We start from the raw sequence: 27,500 nt of genomic DNA, 5'->3' as shown, positions 1-27,500 counted from the left end.
CGCTACTTTCAGAACTACTGGCTAAAAAGTATACAAATGTACCGGAACATCTCTTTAATACATTACATTATGTACAGGGTATATTAGCCTCAACTTCTGTTATGTGCTTGGAATGTGATGTCATCACGGGTTGTCATGATGTTTCAATAAAGCCTTCCTTTCCCCCTTTCCCTGTCTCCCTTTCTATCTTCTTCTTCTCTCTGACAATAGTTCTCCCATTATAGATGGCCAGGTCAGGCACAGTCACACTCACACTCATCCACTCTCTGACTGCTGACTTTTTCACCTTTGACCTTTCGACTCCTCACTCTGCACTGTCCCATTGTGGACCTACAGTGAGCTCCAAAAGTATTGGGACAGTGACACATTTTTGTTATTTTGGCTCTGTACTCCAGCACTTTGGATTTGAAATTATACAATGACTATGAGGGTAAAGTGTAGACTTACAGCTTTAATTTTAATGTATTGTCATCCATATCGGGTAAACAGTTTAGAAATTACAGAACTTTTTGTATATAGTCCCCCCATTTTAGGGGACCAAAAGTATTGGGACAAAATTCACCAATATGTGTATTAAAGTAATAAAAAGATTAGTATTTGGTCCCATATTCATAGAACCAATGATTACATCAAGCTGGTGACTTCTACACATTTGTTGAATGCATTTGCTGTTTGTTATGGTTGTTTCAGATAATTTTGTCCCCAATAGAAATGAATGGTAAATAATGTATTTTGCCATTTTGGAGTCACTTTTATTGTAAATAAGAATATAATATGTTTCTAAACACTTCTACATTAATGTGGATGCTACCATGATTACGGATAATCCTGAATGAAATATGAATAATGATAAGTGAGAAAGTTACAGACGCACAAATATCATAACCCCCCCCACCCCCCCAAAATGCTTACCGCTCACCATTACAATAACAAAGGTGGTTAGCATTTTTGGGTATGTACAGTACCAGTCAAAAGTTTGGACACACCTACTCATTCCAGGGTTTTTCTTTATTTTACTATTTATTTTACTATTACCATCGTGTGCTAATTGATATTTGTCCCCCCACACAAACGCGATCACGACACGCAGGTTTAAATATCAAAACAAACTCTGTACCAATTATATTAGTTTGGGGACAGGTCGAAAAGCCTTAAACATTTATTGCCTACCAGACAAGCTAAACTACTTCATTGCTCGCTTCGAGGCAAATGGCACTGAAACATGCATGAGAGCACCAGCTGTTCCGCAGCCGATGTGAGTAAGACCTTTAAACAGGTCAACATTCACAAGGCCGCAGGGCCAGATGGATTAGCAGGACGTGTACTGCGAGCATGCGCTGACGAACTGGCAAGTGTCTTCGCTGACATTTTCAACCTCTCCCTGTCCGAGTCTGTAATACCAACATGTTTTAAGCAGACCACCATAGTCCCCTCAATACCATAATGCCATAACACCATAACACCATAATGCCCTCAAAGCTCATCAATAAGCTAAGGACCCTGGGACTAAACACCTCCCTCTGCAACTGTATCCTGGATATCCTGACGGGCCACCCCCAGGTGGTAAGGGTAGGTAACAACACATCCACCATGCTGATCCTCAACACAGGGGCCCCTCAGGGGTGCGTGCTCAGTCCCCTCCTGTACTCCTTGTTCACTCACGACTGCACGGCCAGGCACGACTCCAACACCACCATAAAGTTTGCCGATGACACAACAGTGGTAGGGCTGATCACCGACAACGACGAGACAGCATATAGGGAGGAGGTCAGGGACCTGGCCCTGTGTTGCCAGGACAACAACCTCTCCCTCAACGTGATCAAGACAAAGGAGATGATTGTGGACTACAGGAAAAAGAGGACCGAGCAAACCCCCATTCTCATCGATGGGGCTGTAGTGGAGCAGGTTGAGAGCTTCTAGTTCCTTGGTGTCCACATCACCAACAAACTAACATGGTCCAAGCACACCAAGACATTCGTGAAGAGGGCACAACAAAACCTATTCCCCCTCAGGAGACTGAAAAGATTTGGCATGGGTCCTCAGATCCACAAAAGATTCTACAGCTGCACCATCAAGAGCATACCGACCGCAAGGCACTACAGAGGGTAGTGCAAACAGCCCAGTACATCACTGGGGCCAAGCTCCCTGCCATCCAGGACCTCTATACCAGGCGGTGTCAGAGGAAGGCCCTAAAAATTGTCAAAGACTCCAGCCACCCTAGTCATAGACTTTTTTCTCTGCTACCGCACGGCAAGTGGTACCGGAGCACCAAGTCTAAGGCCAAGAGGCTTCTAAACAGCTTCTACCCCCAATAAATAAAACTCCTAAACATCTAATCAAATGGCTACCCAGACTATTTGCATTGTCCCCCCCCCCCCCCCTCTTTTGCACCGTGCTACTCTCTGTTGTTGTGTGGGACACAGCCAGTGTCAATAAAACCCAAAACACAGCTAAATGAAGTTAACTTTTATGGGCTAGGTACCTGCGGGACACAGCCAGTGAAATATCAGGGTGGAAAATTCAAAAAACAACAAAATGTCATAATTCAACTTTCTCAAACATACAACTATTTTACACCATTTTAAAGAAACTTCTCGTTAATCTAACCACATTGTCCGATTTCAAAAAGTCTTTACAGCTGAAGCAAGCAAGGACATGTGTCAATAAAACCCAAAACACAGCTAAATGAAGCACTAACCTTTGACGATCTTCATCAGATGACACTCCTAGGACATTATGTTACACAATACATGTATGTTTTGTTTGATAAATTTCATATTTATATCTAAAAACAGCATTTTACATTGGCGCGTGATGTTCAGAAAATGTATTCCCACCAAAACTATCGGTGAATGACCACATCAATTTACAAAAATACTCATCATAAACGTTGACAAAATATATAACAATTATTTAAAGAATTATAGATAGACTACTCCTGGATGCAACCGCTGTGTCAGATTTTAAAATAGCTTTACGGAGAAAGCACATCTTTCAATATTCTGAGTACATAGCTCAGCCATTACGGCGAGCTATACAGACACCCGCCAAGTTCAGGGCAACCTAAACTCAGAATTTGTATTAGAAATATTCTCTTACCTTTGCTGATCTTCATCAGAATGCACTCCCAGGACTGCTACTTCCACAAGAAATGTTGTTTTTGTTCCAAATAATCCAACATGTTCCATTACCGTACTTAGAAGCATGTCAAACGCTGTTTAAAATCAATCTTTATGGTATTTTTAACGTAAAATTGCGATAATATTCAAACCGGACAATAGCATATTCATTCAAGGAGAAAAAGAAGGAACGGCGCGCTCGTGTAACTGCGCATATTCAATCCATTTGTTGCCAGGCAGTCCACTCAGAAACTGAGCTCCTATTATCTGCCCAGTGACAGGAGAATGCTCAAACCACTTTCTGAAGGCTTTAGACAGCCAATGGAAGCCTTAGGAAGTGCAACGTAACCCCACGGATACTGTAGTTTTGAAAGGGACTAGAAAGAAGAACTACAATTCTCAGATCCTCCACTTCCTGGTTGACTTTTTCTCAGGTTTTTGCCTGCCATATGAGTTCTGTTATACTCACAGACACCATTCAAACAGTTTTAGAAACTTCAGAGTGTTTTCTATCCAAATCTACTAATAATATGCATATTCCAGAGTAGTAACCTGTTTAAATTGGGTACGTTTTTCATTCGGGCGTGAAAATACTGCCGCCTTGCCCAGACAGGTTAATTACTTGTTCATTTTATTTCTTATTCTTATCTGTATTCATTTTTAATTTGACATTTTTAACCACATTGTTGCTTAGGGGCTCATAAGTAAGCATTTCACTGTAAGGTCTACACCTATTGTATTCGGCACATGTGACTAATACAATTTGATTTGAATTTAGCTGGCTAGCTTGCAGTTGCTAGCTTATTTGTCCTATTTAGCTAGCTTGCTGTTGCTAGCTTGCTCTTGCTAGCTAATTTGTCCTGGGATATAAACATTAAGCTGCTATTTTACCTAAAATGCACCTGGACCTCTACTCCAACAATTAATCTACACATAAAACGGTCAACAGAATCGTTTCTAGTCATCTGTCTTCCTTACAGGCCTTTTTTTCTTTGGACGTTATATGGCGATTGGCATCTAACTTTCATTCATCTTTCAATCACCCACGTGGGTATAACCAATGAGGAGATGGCACATGGATATCTGCTTCTATAAACCAATGAGGAGATGGGAGAGGCAGGATTTGCCCCGCATTCAGCGTCACAAATAGAACTGACTTCTATTTTAGCGCTTGGCAACGCAGATGCTCGTTCGTGCTCGCGAGCAGTGTGGGTGCAATAATTGATTAACATGTATGTTTAAATTTATTATGCAACGCGAGCGATGTGGTCAGCACATGTTCTACCGCTGCACCTGTAACGGCTCTCATATCGCTCATCGACAAAGGACACAGTGCTGTTCTCTTTCACAGTTTATTCTGCAGACATACACACAACACTATCTGAGTGACATGAAATAAAAATAAATGTACACTTCACGAGGTGACTAACCTCATTAGCAAGGAAAGTACAGGACAGACGCTAGCTAGCCTTTAGCGTACAGCAATGTGCTAACTTTGTAAATGTCCATAAAATTGTAAATACAGGACACAACTCTGTAACACTATCACATAACATGTCAACATCGATAGTGATTATAAAACAATATTGTTTTCAGCCTAACATACATCAGATATCTTTTTAAAAGGGAAAACACTGGGTGCAGCATGGAGCACGATACATACCTCCATCATAGTTTAACAACTCTTTGGCTGGATGCTGCGTGATCATGTTCACAGAGATGCAGTTGCACAAATAATACAGCAGGTGGCGCCACAACTGTTATGGTTACCCAGACTACATGCATTTACCCTTTTTTAACTCTCCGGCACTGACTCTATGCACACACACTGGACTCACACACTTACACTGACACCCCAACACACACATAGACATACACACACACAGCATACGTCAACAGACACACACAACATGCACACACGTATACTAATGCCACACACACACACTTTCTCACACATACGCTGCTGTTAAAGCTCAGTCTATCATATATCCTGTTGCCTAGTCACTTTACCCCTACCTACAGTACATGATTCCATATGTGTTATTTCATAGTGTTGATGTCTGCATTATTATTCTACAATGTAGAAAATAGTAAAAATAAAGAAAACCTTTGAATGAGTGGGTGTGTCCAATCTTTTGACTGGTACTGTATGTATATTTTTGTATCTTTATTTTTAACTCTGCGTTGTTGGAAAAGGACCCACAAGTAAGCATTTCACTGTTAGTCTACACCTGTTATTTACAAAACATGTGACAAATAAAATTGTATTTGATGATTTTATATATACATATGCAATGGTGAAGCACAAATGTTATGATCAGGGTATGTGGCTCTATCATGTTCCACAACTTTTTCATTCCTCTAGCAGTTCCCTTATGACACCACTAGTGAGCGATGGTGACCTAGGAGAGATTCATTCCTCTAGCAGTTCCCTTATGACACCACTAGTGAGCGATGGTGACCTAGGAGAGATTCATTCCTCTAGCAGTTCCCTTATGACACCACTAGTGAGCGATGGTGACCTAGGAGAGATTCATTCCTCTAGCAGTTCCCTTATGACACCACTAGTGGGCGATGGTGACCTAGGAGAGATTCATTCCTCTAGCAGTTCCCTTATGACACCACTAGTGAGCGATGGTGACCTAGGAGAGATTCATTCCTCTAGCAGTTTCCTTATGACACCACTAGTGAGCGATGGTGACTTAGGAGAGATTCATTCCTCTAGCAGTTCCCTTATGACACCACTAGTGGGCGATGGTGACCTAGGAGAGATTCATTCCTCTAGCAGTTCCCTTATGACACCACTAGTGAGCGATGGTGACCTAGGAGAGATTCATTCCTCTAGCAGTTCCCTTATGACACCACTAGTGAGCGATGGTGACTTAGGAGAGATTCATTCCTCTAGCAGTTCCCTTATGACACCACTAGTGGGCGATGGTGACCTAGGAGAGATTCATTCCTCTAGCAGTTCCCTTATGACACCACTAGTGGGCGATGGTGACCTAGGAGAGATTCATTCCTCTAGCAGTTCCCTTATGACACCACTAGTGGGCGATGGTGACCTAGGAGAGATTCAAGCCATTGGGTTGGATTGGGAAGCTAGTGATGTCCATCACAATGACTACTCCTCTACTACAGACCAAAAACATACGTCTCCTCTCTCACCTATGCGCAGGTACAAAAAAGCTAAACAAATTATTATGAAATTGATCATAAAAAGCCCTCAGTCAGCAAGCACCATTCAGTATTTTCCTCCCATTGGAAGGTTGACCAGGTGAGGTCAGAACAGCAGAAACATGTGATTGGTTTAGCCTTGGTCCAGGGCTTTAGTGAGACTTTCTCAATGAACATTGATGCAGGGCGTTAGTAAGGCCTTGGACCACAGCTCTAGAAAACACTGGGGTTAAAGTATCAACCCCCTGTAACAAAATGACAGTTTAGAACTGTTATCCACCCCCGGTTAACACTGCAGAGACATTTACATTTTACATTTACGTCATTTAGTAGACGCTCTTATCCAGAGCGACTTACAAATTGACATAGTGCGTCTCAGATTAGTAGTGAGTGCTGATCTAGGATCAGTTTGGCTTTCTGGATAATAATGAAGGACCTCAGCCTCCGGAGCCACTGCCTGGTCAAGTCGCTACCATCTAGAAGGAAAAGACCGTACAGGTCATCAAAGCTGGAACAGAGAGACTGATAAGCAGCTTCTATCTCCAGGCCATCAGACTGTTAAACAGTCACCACTATCCTGCCTCCGCCCAGTACCCTGTCACTGTTACTAGCCTCCATCAGTACCCTGCCCAGTACCCTGTCACTGTTACTAGTCTCCACCCAGTACCCTGCCCTGAACCTTAGTCACTGTTACTAGCCTCCCCCAGTACCCTGCCCTGAACCTTAGTCACTGTTACTAGCCTCCACCAGTACCCTGCCCTGAACCTTAGTCACTGTTACTAGCCTCCCCCAGTACCCTGCCCAGTACCCTGTCACTGTTACTAGCCTCCCCCCAGTACCCTGCCCTGAACCTTAGTCACTGTTACTAGCCTCCCCCCAGTACCCTGCCCTGAACTTTAGTCACTGTTACTAGCCTCCACCAGTACCCTGCCCTGAACCTTAGTCACTGTTACTAGCCTCCATCAGTACCCTGCCCTGAACCTTAGTGACTGTTACAAGCCTCCATCAGTACCCTGCCCTGTACCTTAGAGACTGTTACTAGCCTCCCGGAGTACCCTGCCCTGAACCTTAGTGACTGTTACTAGCCTCCATCAGTACCCTGCCCAGTACCCTGTCACTGTTACTAGCCTCTCCCAGTACCCTGCCCTGAACCTTAGTCACTGTTACTAGCCTCCCCCCAGTACCCTGCCCTGAACCTTAGTCACTGTTACTAGCCTCCCCCAGTACCCTGCCCTGAACCTTAGAGACTGTTACTAGCCTCCCCCAGTACCCTGCCCTGAACCTTAGTGATTGTTACTAGCCTCCTCCAGTACCCTGCCCTGAACCTTAGTCACTGTTACTAGCCTCCCCCAGTACCCTGCCCTGAACCTTAGTCACTGTTACTAGCCTCCATCAGTACCCTGCCCAGTACCCTGTCACTGTTACTAGCCTCCACCCAGTACCCTGAACCTTAGTCACTGTTACTAGCCTCCACCAGTACCCTGCCCTGAACCTTAGTCACTGTTACTAGCCTCCATCAGTACCCTGCCCTGAACCTTAGTGACTGTTACTAGCCTCCACCAGTACCCTGCCCTGAACCTTAGTGACTGTTACTAGCCTCCACCAGTACCCTGCCCTGAACCTTAGTGACTGTTACTAGCCTCCACCAGTACCCTGCCCTGAACCTTAGTCACTGTTACTAGCCTCCATCAGTACCCTGCCCTGAACCTTAGTGACTGTTACTAGCCTCCACCAGTACCCTGCCCTGAACCTTAGTGACTGTTACTAGCCTCCACCAGTACCCTGCCCTGAACCTTAGTGACTGTTACTAGCCTCCACCAGTACCCTGCCCTGAACCTTAGTCACTGTTACTAGCCTCCATCAGTACCCTGCCCTGTACCTTAGTGACTGTTACTAGCCTCCATCAGTACCCTGCCCTGAACCTTAGTGACTGTTACTAGCCTCCATCAGTACCCTGCCATGAACCTTAGTCACTGTTACTAGCCTCCATCAGTACCCTGCCCTGAACCTTAGTGACTGTTACATGCCTCGCTCAGTACCCTGCCCTGAACCTTAGTGACTGTTTCTAGCCGGCTACCACCCGGTACTCTACTCTGCACCTTAGAGACTGCTGCCCTATGTACATAGTCATTGAACACTGGTCACTTTAATAATGTTTACGTACTATTTTACCCACTTCATATGTGTATACTGTATTCTAGTCATGGCTTATCCCACATAACTACTGCTGTACACACCTTTTCTATTCATATACTGTCCATACTGTCTATACACACCATTTACAAAACATTAGGAACACCGTCCTAATATTGAGTTGCACCCCCTTTTGCCTCAATTCGTCAGGGCATGGACTCTACAACGTGTCATAAGAGATCCACAGGGATGCTGGCCCATATTGACTCCAATTCTTCCCACAGTTGTGTCAAGTTGGCTGGATGTCGTGAAAAACCCGGCAGCGTTACAGTTCTTGACACTCAGCTGGCATGCCTGGCACCTACTACCATACCCCGTTCAAAGGCACTTTAATCTTTTGTCTTCAAATCAAAAAAAAAAATTATGGTCGCATATACATACAGGAAAGTATACCCCTTTACTTTTCCCACATTTTGTTACGTTACAGCCATATATTCAAATGGATTAAATACATGTTTTTCCTCATCAATCTACACACAATACCCCATAATGACAAAGCAAAAACAGGTTTTTAGAAATGTTTGCAAATGTATAAAAAATGATACAGTAGGAAAGAAACCCTTCATTGACAGTATGCTTATCCATCCATCCTCTTATCTCTGTGTCCTTCCCAGCTCCTCTCCAGTACAGCCACTGACACATCTTTCTCCTGTGTCTGCAGTACAGCCACTACTCTTCCCAAAGCCAGTGAGGTACGGGAATCATACCAATCTACTCTATCCCAATGTCCTTATCAGTGTAAAGTCTGCTGCCCCCTTTCCTCTGTTCTATGGGTGCAGGCGAGAGCTCCTGTTGAACCCACTGGAGTTCCTCCCTCGAGGGGGTCCCTGCCCACCGGCCCTCACCCATAGTGCACCGACTCTGGCTATACGGTCCCATTCTACTGTTATTGGTTTACAGGCCAGGTAAAGCTGAGTGTGCGCGTGTGCGTGTGTGTGTGTGTGTGCATGGGAGCAAGCGTGCAAAGGTTGCTAACCTGAGGTTTAGTGATCATAGTAGATGCATTCTATTTAGGATGTATTCTTGATTGATTTTAGTAATTGTAAATGTGGATCTGCGTTCATAACTGAATTCATCAGTCCTAGCTATTCCCTTCACCCCGTCGATCCTACCTTCTTATGCCCTCCTCCTGTCCCCCTGTCTTCCTGTCTTCCTGACTTACTGTCCTCTCCTGTCCTGTCCTACCTTCTTATGCCCTCCTCCTGTCCCCCTGTCTTCCTGTCTTCCTGACTTACTGTCCTCTCCTGTCCTGTCCTACCTTCTTATGCCCTCCTCCTGTCCCCCTGTCTTCCTGTCTTCCTGACTTACTGTCCTCTCCTGTCCTGTCCTACCTTATTATGTCTTCCTGTCCTCTCCTTTTCTGTCCTGTCCTCTCCTGTCCTGTCTTATCTTATTATGTCTTCCTGTCCTCTTCTCTCCTCTTGTATCCTGTCCTCTCCTCTTCTGTCCTCCCCTCTCCTCTTTTGTCCTCTCCTCTTCTGTCCTGTCCTGTCCTGCCCTCTCTTCTCCTGTCCTCTCCTCTCCTGTCTTACCTTATTATGTCTTCCTGTCCTGTCCTCTCCTGTCCTCTCCTCTCCTGTCAACCCCTTGTGTTTCTATGACTACCTCGTTAAAAGAACCCCGCACAGGTCACCTGATGGGACGGTCTCTCAGTCCCTATTGGATGCCTTGCTCATTACACCTATCACCACCCTTCCGCCCCTCCGCCTGAGGAAGAAGAAGCGTCGGAGTGTTAGTGCCTTACACCTGCCCAACAACAAGAGGTAGAGGGTGACATCATCGTGTGATGTAATGTATGGCGATCACTCACTCTGCCCTGTAGACTGAAGACCTGTTGACATGAACCATTAACGATGACTGATTACTTATGTCACAATTTCCCCATGACGGCATGTTATAGCGTGGGTCACAAACTAACAACCGTATCTAACAAAACAAACAAATACATACCGGAAGGCAGCTAGAGACAACGCTGTTCTTTCCCTCGATTCCATATCGACCTTGTTAGATCAGAAGAGAACGAATAGATATTAGCAATATGGTGGAAATTCCATCCAGCCTTTAAGAAGAGGTCTAGTCAAGGTCAAATTAAAGATAAAATCAAGCACCATATGACCCCTTTTGAAAACCTTTCAGACCTACAGGAGCGCCTACAGATGAGGGGCTAAGGGTTCATTTGGAATTGATTGAGTCTTCGCCTATTCCCAAACGGCACCCTATTCCCTATTTAGTATACTATTTAAAGTGTACTAAGTAGTGCACCCTTGCATAGTGCACTACTTTAAATAGTGTACTAAATAGGGAATAAGGTGCCATTTCTACTTTAAATAGTGTACTAAATAGGGAATAGGGTGCCATTTGGGAATAGCCTACTTAGTGTCAACAAAGAGCTGTCTATGGGAGTTGAACTTTAAAGCCACTGCCTCTGAAATGTAGCTAGCTAGCTGCTTGACAACAGCTGAGTTCCCTCAGCACGCTGCAAATGGCAACAGCCATGTTGTGTCTCCGAGAGGACCTTGCAGACAAGCTATGATCCCGCTGAAACAATTTGGCATGAGACACATTTTCACTGAGTTCAAACATGACAGTAGGCATACAGAAGTGTTTAGAACAAGTGTGGCAGTATTAGATCTGACATTTGTCCAGGAAATAGCCACACTCATACATGTCCATCTGTAGGTATATTGCCATATATGTTATGTGTGCATGTAGCAGGAGGACATCTGACAGCTTTGTTATTAGAATTCTTTTTTTTTTACCAGGTAAGTTGACTGAGAACACGTTCTCATTTACAGCAACAACCTGGGGAATAGTTACAGGGGAGAGGAGATGAAGGAGCCAATTGTAAACTGGGGATGATTAGGTGGCCGTGATGGTATGAGGGCCAGACTGGGAATTTAGCCAGGATACCGGGGTTACACCCCTACTCTTACAATAAGTGCCATGGGATATTTAACGACCTCAGAGAGTCAGGACACCCGTTTAACATCCCATCTGAAAGACAGCACCCTACACAGGGCAATGTCCCCAATTACTGCCCTGGGGCATTGGGATATTTAGACCAGAGGAAAGAGTGCCTCCTACTGGCCCTCCAACACCACTTCCAGCAGCATTTGGTCTCCCATCTAGGGACTGACCAGGACCAACCCTGGTTAGCTTCAGAAGCAAGCCAGCAGTGGTATGCAGGGTGGTATGCTGCTGGCTTATTGAATGACAGTCCTGTGTAGTTGGCATGTGTTTATGAGATACATTGGTCACCTCTTGTTGGTAACTACTTAGATATTTGAAAATGTGTTGCTCAGATAATAACAATATCCTAACCCACTGTAGGTAACCATGGTGAATAACCATCATTTAACCCAATAGGTACCCATGGTGAATAACCATCATTTAACCCACTGTAGGTAACCATGGTGAATAACCATCATTTAACCCACTGTAGGTAACCGTAGTGAATAACCGTCATTTAACCCAATAGGTAACCATGGTGAATAACCATCATTTAAACCAATAGGTAACCATGGTGAATAACCATCATTTAACCCACTGTAGGTAACCATGGTGAATAACCATCATTTAACCCACTGTAGGTAACCATGGTGAATAACCATCATTTAACCCAATAGGTAACCATGGTGAATAACCATCATTTAACCCACTGTGGTGGGTCATCACTGTTTCACCCCTCATCTTCCTTTTAATTCCTGTTTCTCTCTTTCATTCCTCATCCTCCCTTCTTTCTCTGTCCAAGAGTCTCCTGGCACCAATCAGTCACTGATCTGGGTGACCCCAACCTCTCCTCTCCTGTCAATGCTGTCTATATCTTTAGGTAAACATGGAATTGAATTGTGTATGAATATAACAAAGTTAGTGTATGTACGCGCTAGTATGCGTGTGTTACAGTATTTTCTCTGTAAATCCTCTCCTTAGTGTATCTACACAGAAGTGCACATCAGACATCATTTGAACAATGAGGGGGACATTGTGTGGTTCAGGCCGAGGATGCAAAAAGGTCCAAGCACTACAGTACGTCCGGGGTCAAGCTTTCCCCTTAGGTACTGATCTAGAATCCGAGATGATTGTGGACTACAGGAAACGGAGGACTGAGCACGCCCCCATTTTCATCGAAGGGGCTGTAGTGGAGCAGGTTGAGAGCTTCAAGTTCCTTGGTGTCCACATCACCAATAAACTATCATGGTCCAAACACACCAAGACAGTCGTGAAGAGGGCACAACAAAGCCTGTTCCCCCTCAGGAGACTGAAAAAATTTGGCATGGGTCCTCAGATCCTCAAAAAGTTCTACAGCTGCACCACTGACAGCATCCCGACTGGTTGCATCACTGCCTGGTATGGCAACTGCTCGGCCTCCGACCGCAAGGCACTACAGAGGGTAGTGTGTACGGCCCAGTACATCACTGGGGCCAAGCTTCTTGCCATCCAGGACCTCTTTACCAGGCGGTGTCAGAGGAAGGCCCTAAAAATTGTCAAATACTCCAGCCACCCTAGTCATAGACTGTTCTCCCTACCACACGGCAAGCAGTACCGGAGCACCAAGTCTAGGTCCAAAAGACTTCTTAGCTTCTACTCCCCAAGCCATAAGACTCCTGATCAGCTCATCAAATGGCCACCCAGACTATTTGCGTTGCCCCCCCGCCCTCTTTTAAGCTTCTGCTACTCTCTGTTTATTATCTATTTATAGTCCCTTTACCTCTACCTACATGTACATATTACCTCAATTACCTCAACTAACCGGTGCCCCCGCACATTGACTCTGTACCGGTACCCCCCTGTATATAGTCTCCACATTGACTCTGTACCGGTACCCCCTGTATATAGTCTCCACATTGACTCTGTTCCGGTACCCTCTGTATATAGCCTCCACATTCACTCTGTACCGGTACCCTCTGTATATATCCTCCACATTCACTCTGTACCGGTACCCCCTGTATATAGCCTCGCTACTGTTATTTTACTGCTGCTCTTTAATTATTTGCTACTGTCATTTTTATTTTTTTACTTAACACTTATTTTTTTCTTAAAACTGAATTGTTGGTTAAGTGCTTGTAAGTCAGCGTTTCACTGTAAGGTCTACTACACCTGTTGTATTCGGCGCATGTGACAAATAACATTTGATTTGATTTGATTTGATTTTGATCTTCCCTTCCCCCAATCCTAACCTTAACCAGTAGTGGGGGAAATGCTGAACTGACCCAAGATCAGCATCTAGGGGAAACTTCACACTACACATTACAGTTCAGCTGTACAGGGATCATTCCATGGTGGAGCTGGCTTCAGCGTTTCAATGAAGTGTGTCAATACAGAGCCAGGGCAGCTGGTAACATACAGTAGCAGCTCCTTTGGTGTGATGCCAGCTCCATACACAAGTGCTGAGTCGCCATGGACAACCGACCTCCTCATCTCCGTAACCAAGGCGGCCGTTGTTGCCATAACACTCAGCTCCTCGGGGAGCCATAAGCAGACATGGTGGAGACAGACTAGAGATCCAGCTTCAGCAACTTCAGCAGTTGGCATGGCACTACTGTACATCATGGCTGTAGCATTCAATGTGCCTTTTTTTGGGGCCCACCCAAGTATCTGAGTTCCTCACACACAGCGACCCTTCATAGACGACTCATTTAATGGGTCATCAGGCAGATTAGAGGCCTGCACAAGACATTAGGAGGTAAGAGCTGTGTCTCCTCTCCGTCAGCACTCTGGTGTTCTTGGATGTGTCTTGATGTGAAGTGGGAACCTCGTCTACTTCCGAGTGAACCAAATGTAGTGTACTATAGTTATGGACACTAAAAATATATATTTTTTCTGGTGATCAATTAACGCTAAAAAACGGCAGATAGAAGTATGATGTTGTAATGGTGCTACTAGTAGGGTGAAGTTACCCCTAGACACTGATCTTGGGTCAGTTTAACATTTTCCCCACTAATGCTTAATGTTAGGATTGTCGGAGAGGGAAACTGATCCTAGAGCTGTGCATAGTGGAAACGTGGTGTGTGTGAGCTGGTATGACTATTGTAGTACACAAAGAGGGACAGCTGTGACACGCTGGTCTGGATACGAGTCTGTTGTTAGTGCAGTATTCACACAGAAGTTGGTCTGAGCTTCGGTTGGTTCTCTCCATCCTTTTTTTCTTCTCCCCGAGGGCTTGATACCTTTCGTTGTTTGTATTTGAAAATCCAACAGTTGTATTGGAAGAGGGCGACGCTCGGGGGCGTTGTGTGCCTGTGGGTGTTTGAGTGAGAAAGAGACGGAGGAGAACCAATCAGTAAAAAGCACAGCCCCTCTTCATTATTGACACATCTTGCCTACAACAGCATGGAGCCATTCCAGACTGTGAAGTCAGGAGGACTTGGAGTTAGGTGTAAGGCAGACTGTTATGACTAACCCCCTCTTCCATGTTTCCTTGCAGTGAGGAGGTGGAGGAGCCAGAGACCAGTTCTCACATGTCGTCTGAGGTCAAGACCATGACCAAAGGACCTGCTGGCAGCCCCAACAACTCCATCACCTTTACCACCACTCAGGGTGAACTGTGTGAGTGTGTGTGTGTGTGTGTGTGTGTGTGTGTGTGTGTGTGTGTGTGTGTGTGTGTGTGTGTGTGTGTGTGTGTGTGTGTGTGTAAGCTGAGTGAGTGGGTGTGTGTAAACTGTGTGAGTGTGTGTGTGTGTGTGTGTGTGTGTGTGTGTGTGTGTGTGTGTGTGTGTAAGCTCGGTGAGTGGGTGTGTGTGTGTAAACTGTGTCTGTGTGTGTGTGTGTGTGTGTGTGTGTGTGTGTGTGTGTGTGTGTGTGTGTGTGTGTGTGTGTGTGTGTGTGTAAGCTGGGTGAGTGGGTGTGTGTGTGTAAACTGTGTGTGTGTGTGTGTGTGTGTGTGTGTAAACTGTGTGAGTGGGTGTGTGTGTGTAAGCTGAGTGAGTGGGTGTGTGTAAACTGTGTGAGTGTGTGTGTGTGTGTGTGTGTGTGTGTGTGTGTGTGTGTGTGTGTGTGTGTGTGTGTGTGTGTGTGTGTGTGTGTGTGTGTGTGTGTGTGTAAGCTCGGTGAGTGGGTGTGTGTGTGTAAACTGTGTGAGTGTGTGTGTGTGTGTGTGTGTGTGTGTGTGTAAGCTGGGTGAGTGGGTGTGTGTGTGTAAACTGTGTGAGTGTGTGTGTGTGTGTGTGTGTGTGTGTGTGTGTGTGTGTGTGTGTGTGTGTGTGTGTAAGCTGTGTGAGTGGGTGTGTGTGTGTAAGCTGTGTGAGTGGGTGTGTGTGTAAGCTATGTGCGTGTGTGTGTGTGTGTGTATGTAGCTGTGTGAGTGGGTCTGTGTGTGTAAGCTGTGTGAGTGTGTGTGTGTAAACTGTGTGAGTGGGCGTGTGTGTGTGTAAGCTGAGTGAGTGGGTGTGTGTGTGTAAACTGAGTGAGTGGGTGTGTGTGTGTAAACTGAGTGAGTGGGTGTGTGTGTGCAAGCTGTGTGAGTGGGTGTGTGTGTGTAAACTGAGTGAGGGTGTGTGTGTGTGTGTGTGTGTGTGTAAACTGAGTGAGTGGGTGTGAGTGGGTGTGAGTGTGCAAGCTGAGTGTGAGTGGATGTGTACTATATGTGGACACACTTTTAAATGAGTGAATTCTGCTATTTCTGCCACACCCGTTGCTGACAGGATTATAAAATCAAGCACACAGCCATGCAATCTCCATAGACAAACATTGACAGTAGAATGGCCTTACTGAAGAGCTCAGTGACTTTCAATGTGGCACCATCATAGGATTCCACATTTCCAACAAGTTAGTTCATCACATTTAGTGTAAGTTACTATGGAGGTTTAGAGTAATTTCTCACATGCCCACCTGAAAGCACTAGCTTTTTTAAAAAAAACTTTATTTAACTAGGCAAGTCAGTTAAGCACAAATTCTTATTTACAATGACGGCCTACCCTGGCCAAACCCAGACGACTCTGGGCCAATTGTGGGCCGCCCTATGGGACTCCCAATCACGGCCGGATGTGATACAGCCTGGAATCGAACCAGGGTCTGTAGTGACGCCTCTAGCACTGAGACACAGTGCCTTAGACCGCTGAGCCAATCAGGAGCTACTGTTCTCCATGTCACATCAAAAAGACATGGTATAATTCTGCTGTACCTGCAGATGCGGTGAAGAGGTCAATGGAATCCAGACGATGTGGAACAGATGGGCACACATTCAACAAATCTGATCTAACAAAGTGTATATTTGTCAAATCAGTCATGATTGATGTATTGTAACAGACCCACAATGTGGTTACTGAAGTCAGATTTGGATATATTTGGCTGTTTTCGCTGCATAACATTTAGAAGTTGTCCCTTTTCAGGTTTAGAAGAAGTGACTGCTAAATGCTAACTCCTGTTAGTATAAGGTGATAGCATAGCTAGCATACAGGAAATCGGTGGTGGTAGTCAAAGTCGTTTTAAAATGCAATGCAGTTGATTGGTTAAGATGGCATGAACATGTATTGGGGTTGACCTCCATACAAACATTATACTCCGATATTTACCTCAACATAGTGTGGAATACACATACGCTGAGTGTACAAAACATTAAGAACACCTGCTCTTTCCATCACAAAGACTGACCAAGTGAATCCAGTGGAAAGCCACTTCAATCAGTGTAGATGAAGGGTGAGGAGACAGGTGAAAGAAGGATTTTTATACTTTGAAACAATTGAAACATGGATTGTATATGTGTGCCATTCAGATGGTGAACGGGCAAGACAAAAGATTTAAGTGCCTTTGAACGGGGTATGGTAGTAGGTGCCAGGCGCACCGGTTTGAGTGAGCCAAGAACTGCAACGCTGCTGGGTTTTTCACGCTCAACAGTTTCCCGTGTGTATCAAGAATGGTCCTCCACCCAAAGGACATCCAGCCAACTTCGCACAACTGTGGGAAGCTTTCGACACTTTATAGAGTCCATGCCCCAACAAATTGAGGCTATTCTGAGGGCGAAAGGGGGTGCAAATCAATATTAGGAAGGTGTTCCTAATTTTTTGTATACTCAGTGTATATGTTATGGTAAATGTGTAAGAACTGTGACTCACAGGAGGTTGGTGGCACCTCAATTGGGAAGGACGGGCACGTGGTAATGGCTGGAGCGGAATAAGTGGAAAGGTATTAAGAACATCAAACACGTGGTTTCCGTGGTTTCAATGTGTTTGATTCCATTCCATTCGCTCCATTCCAGACATTATTATGAGCCGTCCTCTCCTCAGCAGCCTCCACTGCTTTGGATCTATAGATTTCTTGAGAAATGTATGGAATTATTGTTTTTACACATTTACTGCGACATACAGTACCAGTCAAAATGTTTGGACACACCTATAGGTCCACAGACAACACCTACTCATTCAAGGGTATTTCTTTATTTTTACTACTAGTTTTTAATAGTGAAGACATCAAAACTATGAAATAACACATATGGAATCATGTAGTAACCAAAAAAGTGTTAAACAAGGTAAAATATATTTCAGATTTTAGATTCTTCAAAGTAGCCACCCTTTGCCTTGATGACAGCTTTGCACACTCTTGGCATTCTCTCAACCAGCTTCACCTGGAACGCTTTTCCAAAAGTCTTGAAGGAGTTCCCACATATACTGGGCACTTGCTGGCTGCTTTTCCTTCACTCTGCGGTCCAACTCATCCCAAACCATCTCAATTGGGTTGAGGTTGGGTGATTGTGGAGGCCAGGTCATCTGATGCAGCACTACATCACTCTCCTTCTTGGTCAAATAGCCCTTACACAGCCTAGAGGTGTGTTGGGTCATTGTCCTGTTGAAAAACAAATGATAGTCCCACAAAGCGCAAACCAGATGGGATGGTGTATCACTGCAGAATGCTGTGTTAGCCATGCTGGTTAAGTGTGCCTTGAATTCTAAATAAATCACAGACAGTGTCACCACCAGTGTCTCCGTCTTCAACATGGCGCTGACGGAGATGGTCGCCTCGCTTCGCGTTCTTAAGAAACTATGCAGTATTTTGTTTTTTTATGTATTATTTCTTACGCTGTTACCCCAGGAAATCTTAAGTCTTATTACATACAGCCGGGAAGAACTATTGGATATAAGAGCAACGTCAACTTACCAACATTACGACCAGGAATACGACTTTCCCGAAGCGGATCCTCTGTTTGGACCACCACCCAGGACAATGGATTGGATCCCAGTAGGCGACCCAAAACAACGGCGCCGCAGAATGGGCAGACGGAGCGGTCTTCTGGTCAGGCTCCGTAGACGGGCACATCACTTATCGCTCCCGACTATACTACTCGCCAATGTCCAGTCTCTTGACAACAAGGTAGACAAAATTCGAGCAAGGGTTGCCTTTTAGAGAGACCTCAGAGATTGTAACATTCTCTATTTCACGGAAACATGGGTCACTCAGGATACGTTATCAGAGTCAGTATAGCCACCCGGTTTCCTCACGCATTGCGCCGACAGAAACAAACATCTCTCTGGTAAGAAGAAGGGCGGGAGTGTATGCCTTATGATTAACGAGTCTTGTTGAGTCGTGTGGTGATCATAACAACATACAGGAACTCAAGTCCTTTTGTTCACCTGACCTAGAATCCTTACAATCAAATGTTGACCGCATTATCTACCAAGAGACCTCTCTTCGATTATATTCACAGCCGTGTATATCCCCCCCCAAGCAGACACCTCGACGGCCCTGAAAGGACTTCATTGGACTCTATGTAAACTCGAAGCCACATATCCTGAGGCTGCATTTATTTTAGCTGGGGATTTTAACAAAGCTAATCTGAAAACAAGGCTCCCTAAATTTTATCAGCATATCGAATGCACGACCCGGGCTGGCAGCATTCTGGATCATTGCTACTCTAACTTCCGCAACGCATACAAAGCCCTCGCTCACCCTCCTTTCGGCAAATCTGACCATGACTCCATTTTGTTGCTCCCAGCCTATAGAAAGAAACTAAAACAGGAATCGCCCGTGCTCATGTCTGTTCAACACTGGTCCGACCAATCTGATTCCACGCTTCAAGATTGCTTCAATCACGTGGACTGGGATATGTTCCATATAGCCTCAGACAACAACATTGATGTATACGCTGATTCGCTGAGTAAGTTTATTAGCAAGTGCATTGGTGATGTTGTACCCACGGTGACTATTAAAACCTTCCCCAACCAGAAACCATGGATTGATGGCAGCATTCACGCAAAACTGAAAGCACCAACCACTGCTTTTAATCATGGCAAGGCGACCGGAAACATGACCGAATACAGTGTAGCTATTCCCTCTGCAAGGCAATCAAACAAGCTAAGTGTCAGTATAGAGACAAAGTAGAGTCGCAATTCAACAGCTCAAACACGAGACGTATGTGGCAGGATCTATAATCAATCACGGAATACAAAAAAAAAACCAGCCAAGTAGCGGACATCAACGTCTTGCCTCGAGACAAATTAAACAACTTCTTTGCTCGCTTTGAGGACAATATAGTGCCACTGACACGGCACCCTACCAATACCTGCAGGTTCTCCTTCACCGCAGCCAATGTGAGTAAAACGTTTAAACGTGTTAACCCTCACAAGGCTGCCGGCCCAGACAGCATCCCTAGCCGTGTCCTCAGAGCATGTGCAGACCAGCTGGCTGGTGTGCTTATGGACATATTCAATCAATCCCTATCCCATTCTGCTGTTCCCACATGCTTCAAGAGGGCCAACATTGTACCTGTTCCCAAGAAAGCTAAGGTAACTGAGCTAAATGACTATCGCCCCGTAGCACTCACTTCCATCATCATGAAGTGCTTTGAGAGACTAGTCAAGGATCATATCACCTCCACCCTACCTGACAACCTAGACCCACTCCAATTTGCTTACTGCCCCAATAGGTCCACAGACGACGCAATTGCAATCACACTGCACACTGCCCTAACCCATCTGGACAAGAGGAATACCTATGTAAGAATGCTGTTCATCGATTACAGCTCAGCATTTAACACCATAGTACCCTCCAAACTCGTCATTACAGTTTTTCTCAATTGCTAAAACACAATTTCTGAAACCTTGCTCCATTTCCTGAAAACATTAAACACAAAACCTCATCTTCAAGCACTATTTACATAACCTCTGACTCCTCTCGCAAAATGGAACATTCGCCTCAAAACAGCTTTACCTGTGTTCAAAATCAAACACTGTTCTCAAATCATAAACAAAGTGATCAAAATGATATACGCTCTCAAGCAGTCAGTAAACAATACACCCGAAAAATAGAAAACACATTGTTCAAAACATACAATTCTCAGGGAGAGGTACATTTTTAATCGAAAAAAATATTCATATTTTTCCGTCATTGTCTTTTGATGAACGAAAACAGGTTCTATCATAGTAGCTCAACATTGATCAGAAATTACTACTCTGCTTTGCTCTTTGCAATTTTGTTTTTTGTTCTTCCTCCTCCTTGTACCCCTATTTATACAGTACTGTACCCTGCATCTCACAAACTTGTCCTTTGTCTCTGTGATACTGTAACTCTTGTTCTTTGTTGATATGAACCTGCAACCAGTCAAAATCTATTGAGCAGTCAGTACTGTTAATAAATGGAAAGCACAATGTTCAGGGCCATACAATTTGTCCATTGTACAGTATACAGCCTACAATGCACTGTACTACAGTATACAATACTAAAAGGGACAAAAATCAAAGGAATAAACATGTGATCAATGTGCTTCTTCTTGTCTTTGGGCTGGGTCAGGCCAGAGCACTTCGTCGACATCACAAGCAATATTGTCCCTCCTGAGGCAACGGGCGAAGAAGCCTCTTGTGTGCCGTATCCAGCCCTGACATGATTCCTCACCTATATCACCACAGGCTAAATCCATGGCTTGCAGCAGATTTACTCTGGTGTAGGGTTGTCTATCATACACTTTCCATCTCCAAGAGGAGAAAAACTCCTCAATCGGATTCAGGAAAGCGAGTATGGAGGGAGGTACAAGTTCATAAACTGCCCATTGATGTTAAACCATTCCCTTACCTGAGCAGCTCGGTGGAAACTGACATTGTCCCACACTATCACATAGGTGGGAATGGGATTCTCATTTAGCTCTTGACCCTGCTGCTCTTGAACCTGATGCTCAAATAAAATATATCTTAGATTGGCAATAAATGTTAGAAGGTGCTGGGTGTTATATGGCCCGAGTGTAACATGGTGATGTAGAACACCATGGTTGCTGATAGCAGCACAGATTGTGACATTGCCACCTCGTTGACCAGGGACTTCAACAATGGCCCGCTGTCCAATCATATTTCGGCCTCTCCTTCTCCTCTTTGTTAGATTGAAGCCTGCTTCATCGACAAAGATGAACTCATGGGGTCTGTCCAAGGATTCCAAGTCAAATATTGTCTGTGTAGAAATACAATATACTGTATGTAGGATTTTGTAAGTCGTACAGAGACAGTGCTATACTGTAGAGTACAATTAGGCCTACTGTATGCACTTCTGATTCACATACATTGTATGTACTGAAGAGTAATGTCATTCACATAGTATGTGTTAGTACTGTAGACAATCTGGATTACAGTAAATGTTTCTTAATGTACACTTACTTGCACATACTGAGCTCGCAGTTCTTTCACCCTTGGTGAGTTGCGCTCAAAAGGTACTCTGTATACTTGTTTCATTCGCATCCTGTTATGATGGAGGACACGGTCAATTGTGGAAATGCTCACACTGTCGATTCCCTGGAAGTGTGTGTTGTCTTGTATCACTCGTTCCTGGATTTCTCTGAGTCGTATTGCATTATCTTGAAGGACCATGCCAACTATAACGGCCTCTTGCTCCCGAGTGAATATAGCTGTCCTTGCACCTGCATGTGGCAGCCTTGCAATTCTACAAAAAGTAGTTGTGCAGTTACAAAACATATTCATGCAGTACAATACATACAGTGATTAACTTTACAAATGTCTATTGAAACAGCTACATATAGTGTAGTACAGTAAATCTGCAATTACAAAAATACAGTAGTATACTGTACCTGTTCTCTTCTCTGAATGTCCTTACTATGGTGGACACAGAAAATCGGCTCAAATTGGGTTGCACTCTAAGTCCTGCTTCCCTCATTGTCAGTCCATGGACAAGAACTTGGTCTATAACTGTTGCTCGAATTTCATCAGATATTTCCACTCTTTGTCTCTCTCTTCCTCTTCGTCCTCCTCTTCCTCTTTCTTGCCCTCCTCCTCCTCGTCTCCCACCTCGCATACGCACTCGTCCTCGTCCTCTCACATTGTTTCTTCTATCCATTCTCAGACTTTCTCCTTCCCACCTTCAACAACCTGTTTGCTCTCTGAACTGGCTTATATTGGTTGTGTCGCATCATTTGAAACAGGTTAAATCCATTTTGAGTGGTTGTGTTCAATCAATGACATGTGTTCTCTATTTGTATTTGATTGTTGCCACTTGTGTTTACCAGTATGGATGACATGTGCATTAGAGTGCAGAATGTGTTTTGAGAATGAGAATGTGTTTAGAGTTTTGCTGAAAAGTGAGATCTGCAAATTGTGTTTTACCATGTGAAATGGTTTAAGGTATTGACAACAGACTGCATAATTAGCTAAATGAGTCCAGGCAACTGAGAACTTTGTTCAGCCAATGGGTTTTAGAGTTTTAGCAATTGAGAAAAACTGTAAGCTCGAGACCCTGGGTCTCGACTCCGCCTTGTGCAACTGGGTCTTGGACTTTCTGATGGGCTGCCCCCAGGTGGTGAGGATAGGTAACAACATCTCCACCCCGCTGATCATCGGGGGTAGGCTTGATTACCCACAAGGGTGCGTTCTCAGCCCTCTCCTGTACTCCCTGTTCACCCATGACTGCGTGACCATGCACGCCTCCAACTCAATCATCAAGTTTGCAGACGACACTACAGGGGTAGGCTTGATTACCAACAACGACAAGACGGCCTACAGGGAGGAGGTGAGGACCCTCGGAGTGTGGTGTCAGGAAAATAACGTCACACTCAACATCAACAAAACAAAGGAGATGATCGTGGACTTCAGGAAACAGCAGAGGTAGCACCCCCCTATCCACATCAACGGGACAGTAGTGGAGAAGGTGGAAAGTTTTAAGTTCCTCAGCGTATACATCACGGACAAACTGAAATGGTCCACCCACACAGACAGCGTGGTGAAGAAGGCGCAAAGGCGCTTCTTCAACCTCAGGAGGCTGAAGAAATTTGACTTGTCACCGAAAACACTCACAAACTTTTACAGATGCACAATTGAGAGCATCCTGTCGGGCTGTATCACTGCCTGGTACGTCAACTGCTCCGCCCACAACCGCAAGGCTCTCCAGAGGGTAGTGAGGTCTGCACAACGCATCACCGGGTGCAAACTACCTGCCCTCCAGGACACCTACACCACCCGATGTCACAGGAAGGCCAAAAAGATCATCAAGGACAACAACCACCCGAGCCACTGCCTGTTCACCCCGCTATCATCCAGAAGGCGAGGTCAGTACAGGTGCATGAAAGCTGGGACCGAGAGACTGAAAAACAGCTTCTATCTCAAGGCCATCAGACTGTTAAACAACCATCACTAACATTGAGTGGTTGCTGCCAACATACTGATTCAAATCTCTGGCCACTTAAATAATAAAAAATTGGATGTAAAAAATGTATCACAAGTCACTTTAAACAATGGCACTTTATATAATGTTAACATACCCTAAATTACTCATCTCATATGTATATACTGTACTCTATACCATCTACTGCATCTTGCCTATGCCGTTCAGCCATTGCTCATCCATATATTATATGTACATATTCTTATTCATTCCTTTACACTTGTGTGTATAAGGTAGTTGTTGTGAAATTGTTAGATTACTTGTTAAATATTACTGCACGGTTGTAACTAGAAGCACAAGCATTTCACTACACTCACATTAACATCTGCTAACCATGTGTATGTGACCAATACAATTTGATTTGATTTGACCAGCAAAGCACCATCACACCAACACACCTCCTCTATGCTTCATGGTGGGAACCACACATGCGAATATCATCCTTTCACCCACACTGTGTCTCACAAAGACATGGCGGCTGGGACCAAAAATCTTACATTTGCACTCGTCAGACCAAAGGACAGATTACCACCGGTCTAATGTCCATTGCTCGTGTTTCTAGGCCCAAGCAAGTATCTTCTTATTATTGATGTCCTTTAGTAGTGGTTTCCTTGCAGCAATTCAACCATGAAGGCCTGATTCACGCAGTCTCCTCTGAACAGTTGATGTTGAGATGTGTCTGTTGCTTGAACTCTGTGAAGCATTTATTTGGGCTGTAATTTCTGAGGCTAGTAACTGTAATTAACTTATCCTCCTGCAGCAGAGGTAACTCTGGGTCTTCCTTTCCTGTGGTGGTCCTCATGAGAGCCAGTTTCATCATAGCGCTTGATGGTTTTTGTGACTGCACTTGAAGAAACTTTCAAAGTTCTTGAAATGTTCCTGATTGACTGACCTTCATGTCTTAAAGTAATGATGGACTGTCATTTCTCTTTGCTTTTTTGAGCTGTTCTTGCCTTAATATGGACTTGGTCTTTTACCAAATAGGGCTATCTTCTGTATACCACCCCTACCTCACAACAACTGATTGGCTCAAATGTGGGCGGCAGGGGGCGGCAGGTAGCTTAGTGATTAGAGCGTTGGACTAGTAATCGGAAGGTTGCAAGATCAAATCCCTGAGCTGACAAGGTAAAAATCTGTTGTTCTGCCCCTGAACAAGGTAGTTAACCCACTGTTCCTAGGCCGTCATTGAAAATAAGAATTTGTTCTTAACTGACTTGCCTAGTTAAATAAAGGTAAAAGAAGAAAAATGCATTAAGAAGGAAATAAATTCACTTTTAACAAAACACACCTGTTAATTGAAATGCTTTTCAGGTGACTACCTCATGAAGCTGGTTGAGAGAATGCCAAGCATGTGCAAAGCTGTCATCATGGCAAAGGGTTGCTACTTTGAAGAATCTCAAATATAAATATATTTTGATTTGTTTAACATTTTTTTGGTTACTACATGATTCCACATGTGTTATTTCATAGTTTTGATGTCTTCACTATTATTCTACAATGTACAAAATAGAAAAAATAAATATAAACCCTGGAATGAGGTAGGTGTGTCCAAACTTTTGACTGGTACTGTATATATATTTTTGTATATTTAATATACAGAGTAAAGCATCCACTTCCAACAGTGGTATGCCTGTATGTACGAATGTATATATTTGTTTTCTTTGAATGAAGAAGTTAATCAGAGCAAGGTGCATGAAGCTTCTTTCATAGTGGAGTTAATGGCATGCACATTAAACTGAAAATAGTTTAACATGAATCAAATTAAATCTGGTGTGTTAGATATTTTGATTGACTCATATGGTTTTATCCTTTTACAGAAATGTTTGGTTTGAAATCTTATAGTGTGAAATGGTGATTTACTGAGGCTGAAGTGAATTCTGTTGCGGTCTGTTAGTGAGAAAAGAGTGTTATTTTCCATGGGCTAAGCGTGACATATTTTTCCATTAATCCCATTAAAGCCAGGCTTGCTGGCCCGCTTTGCCTTTTCTCCTCCGTTGAAGATGTATACGCTCCACTCCATAAGAAAAAAAAATATTTACTGGGGGAGCTGTGAATAAAGGTTAGAGCCCCAGCCCCAGACCAACTCTATCCCCAGTCCCAGACCAACTCTATCCCCAGTCCCAGACCAACTCTATCCCCAGCCCCAGACCAACTCTATCCCCAGCCCCAGACCAACTCTATCCCCAGTCCCAGACCAACTCTATTCCCAGCCCCAGACCAACTCTATCCCCAGCCCCAGACCAACTCTATCCCCAGCCCCAGACCAACTCTATCCCCAGCCCCAGACCAACTCTATCCCCAGCCCCAGACCAACTCTATCCCCAGTCCCAGACCAACTCTATCCCCAGCCCCAGACCAACTCTATCCCCAGCCCCAGACCAACTCTATCCCCAGTCCCAGACCAACTCTATCCCCAGCCCCAGACCAACTCTATCCCCAGCCCCAGCCCAACTCTATCCCCAGTCCCAGACCAACTCTATCCCCAGCCCCAGACCAACTCTATCCCCAGTCCCAGACCAACTCTATCCCCAGCCCCAGACCAACTCTATCCCCAGCCCCAGCCCAACTCTATCCCCAGTCCCAGACCAACTCTATCCCCAGCCCCAGACCAACTCTATCCCCAGCCCCAGACCAACTCTATCCCCAGTCCCAGACCAACTCTATCCCCAGCCCCAGACCAACTCTATTCCCAGCCCCAGACCAACTCTATCCCCAGCCCCAGACCAACTCTATCCCCAGCCCCAGACCAACTCTATCCCCAGCCCCAGACCAACTCTATCCCCAGACCAACTCTATCCCCAGCCCCAGACCAACTCTATCCCCAGCCCCAGCCCAACTCTATCCCCAGCCCCAGACCAACTCTATTCCCAGCCCCAGACCAACTCTATCCCCAGCCCCAGACCAACTCTATCCCCAGCCCCAGCCCAAGACCAACTCTATCCCCAGCCCCAGACCAACTCTATCCCCAGCCCCAGACTAACTCTATCCCCAGCCCCAGACCAACTCTATCCCCAGCCCCAGACCAACTCTATCCCCAGCCCCAGCCCAACTCTATCCCCAGCCCCAGACCAACTCTATCCCCAGCCCAACTCTATCCCCAGCCCAACTCTATCCCCAGCCCCAGTCTCAACCTCATTCCCACTAGGTTTATCATGAACACTATGCTGCTTCGGACCTGTGCCAACAAAGACCTAGTTCACGCAGTAATCCAGCAAGCACTGTGCCACTAGAGTTGTCTAGTCCTGAAGAACTACTGACATACAGGTGCCACTAGAGTTGTCTAGTCCCGAAGAACTACTGACTTACAGGCGCCACTAGAGTTGTCTAGTCCCGAAGAACTACTGACATACAGGTGCCACTAGAGTTGTCTAGTCCCGAAGAACTACTGACTTACAGGCGCCACTAGAGTTGTCGAGTCCTGAAGAACTACTG

At 44.8% G+C, this 27,500-nt stretch overlaps 1 protein-coding gene across 8 annotated transcripts in view; it reads left to right on the top strand.

Annotated features, from left to right (window-relative positions):
- pdlim5a (PDZ and LIM domain 5a) overlaps nucleotides 1-27,500 on the top strand; it is a 137,271-nt gene that overhangs the window by 95,955 nt on the left and 13,816 nt on the right. For 4 of the 8 annotated variants that reach the window (XM_029717977.1, XM_029717982.1, XM_029717976.1 and 1 more), the window contains 4 exons: nucleotides 9,101-9,391; nucleotides 10,103-10,249; nucleotides 12,238-12,315; nucleotides 14,911-15,032. In XM_029717977.1, coding sequence (XP_029573837.1) covers nucleotides 9,101-9,391; nucleotides 10,103-10,249; nucleotides 12,238-12,315; nucleotides 14,911-15,032 — 638 coding nt within the window. The remainder of the gene's footprint in view (nucleotides 1-9,100; nucleotides 9,392-10,102; nucleotides 10,250-12,237; nucleotides 12,316-14,910; nucleotides 15,033-27,500) is intronic. The other 4 variants (XM_029717980.1, XM_029717978.1, XM_029717979.1 and 1 more) reach the window with 4 other exon arrangements.

The sequence above is a fragment of the Salmo trutta genome, chromosome 27, assembly GCF_901001165.1.
Source record: "Salmo trutta chromosome 27, fSalTru1.1, whole genome shotgun sequence".
Classification (NCBI taxonomy): domain Eukaryota; kingdom Metazoa; phylum Chordata; class Actinopteri; order Salmoniformes; family Salmonidae; genus Salmo; species Salmo trutta.
The sequence above is the reverse complement of the archived record's forward strand: the minus strand, read 5'-3'. Positions and strand labels throughout refer to the sequence as shown.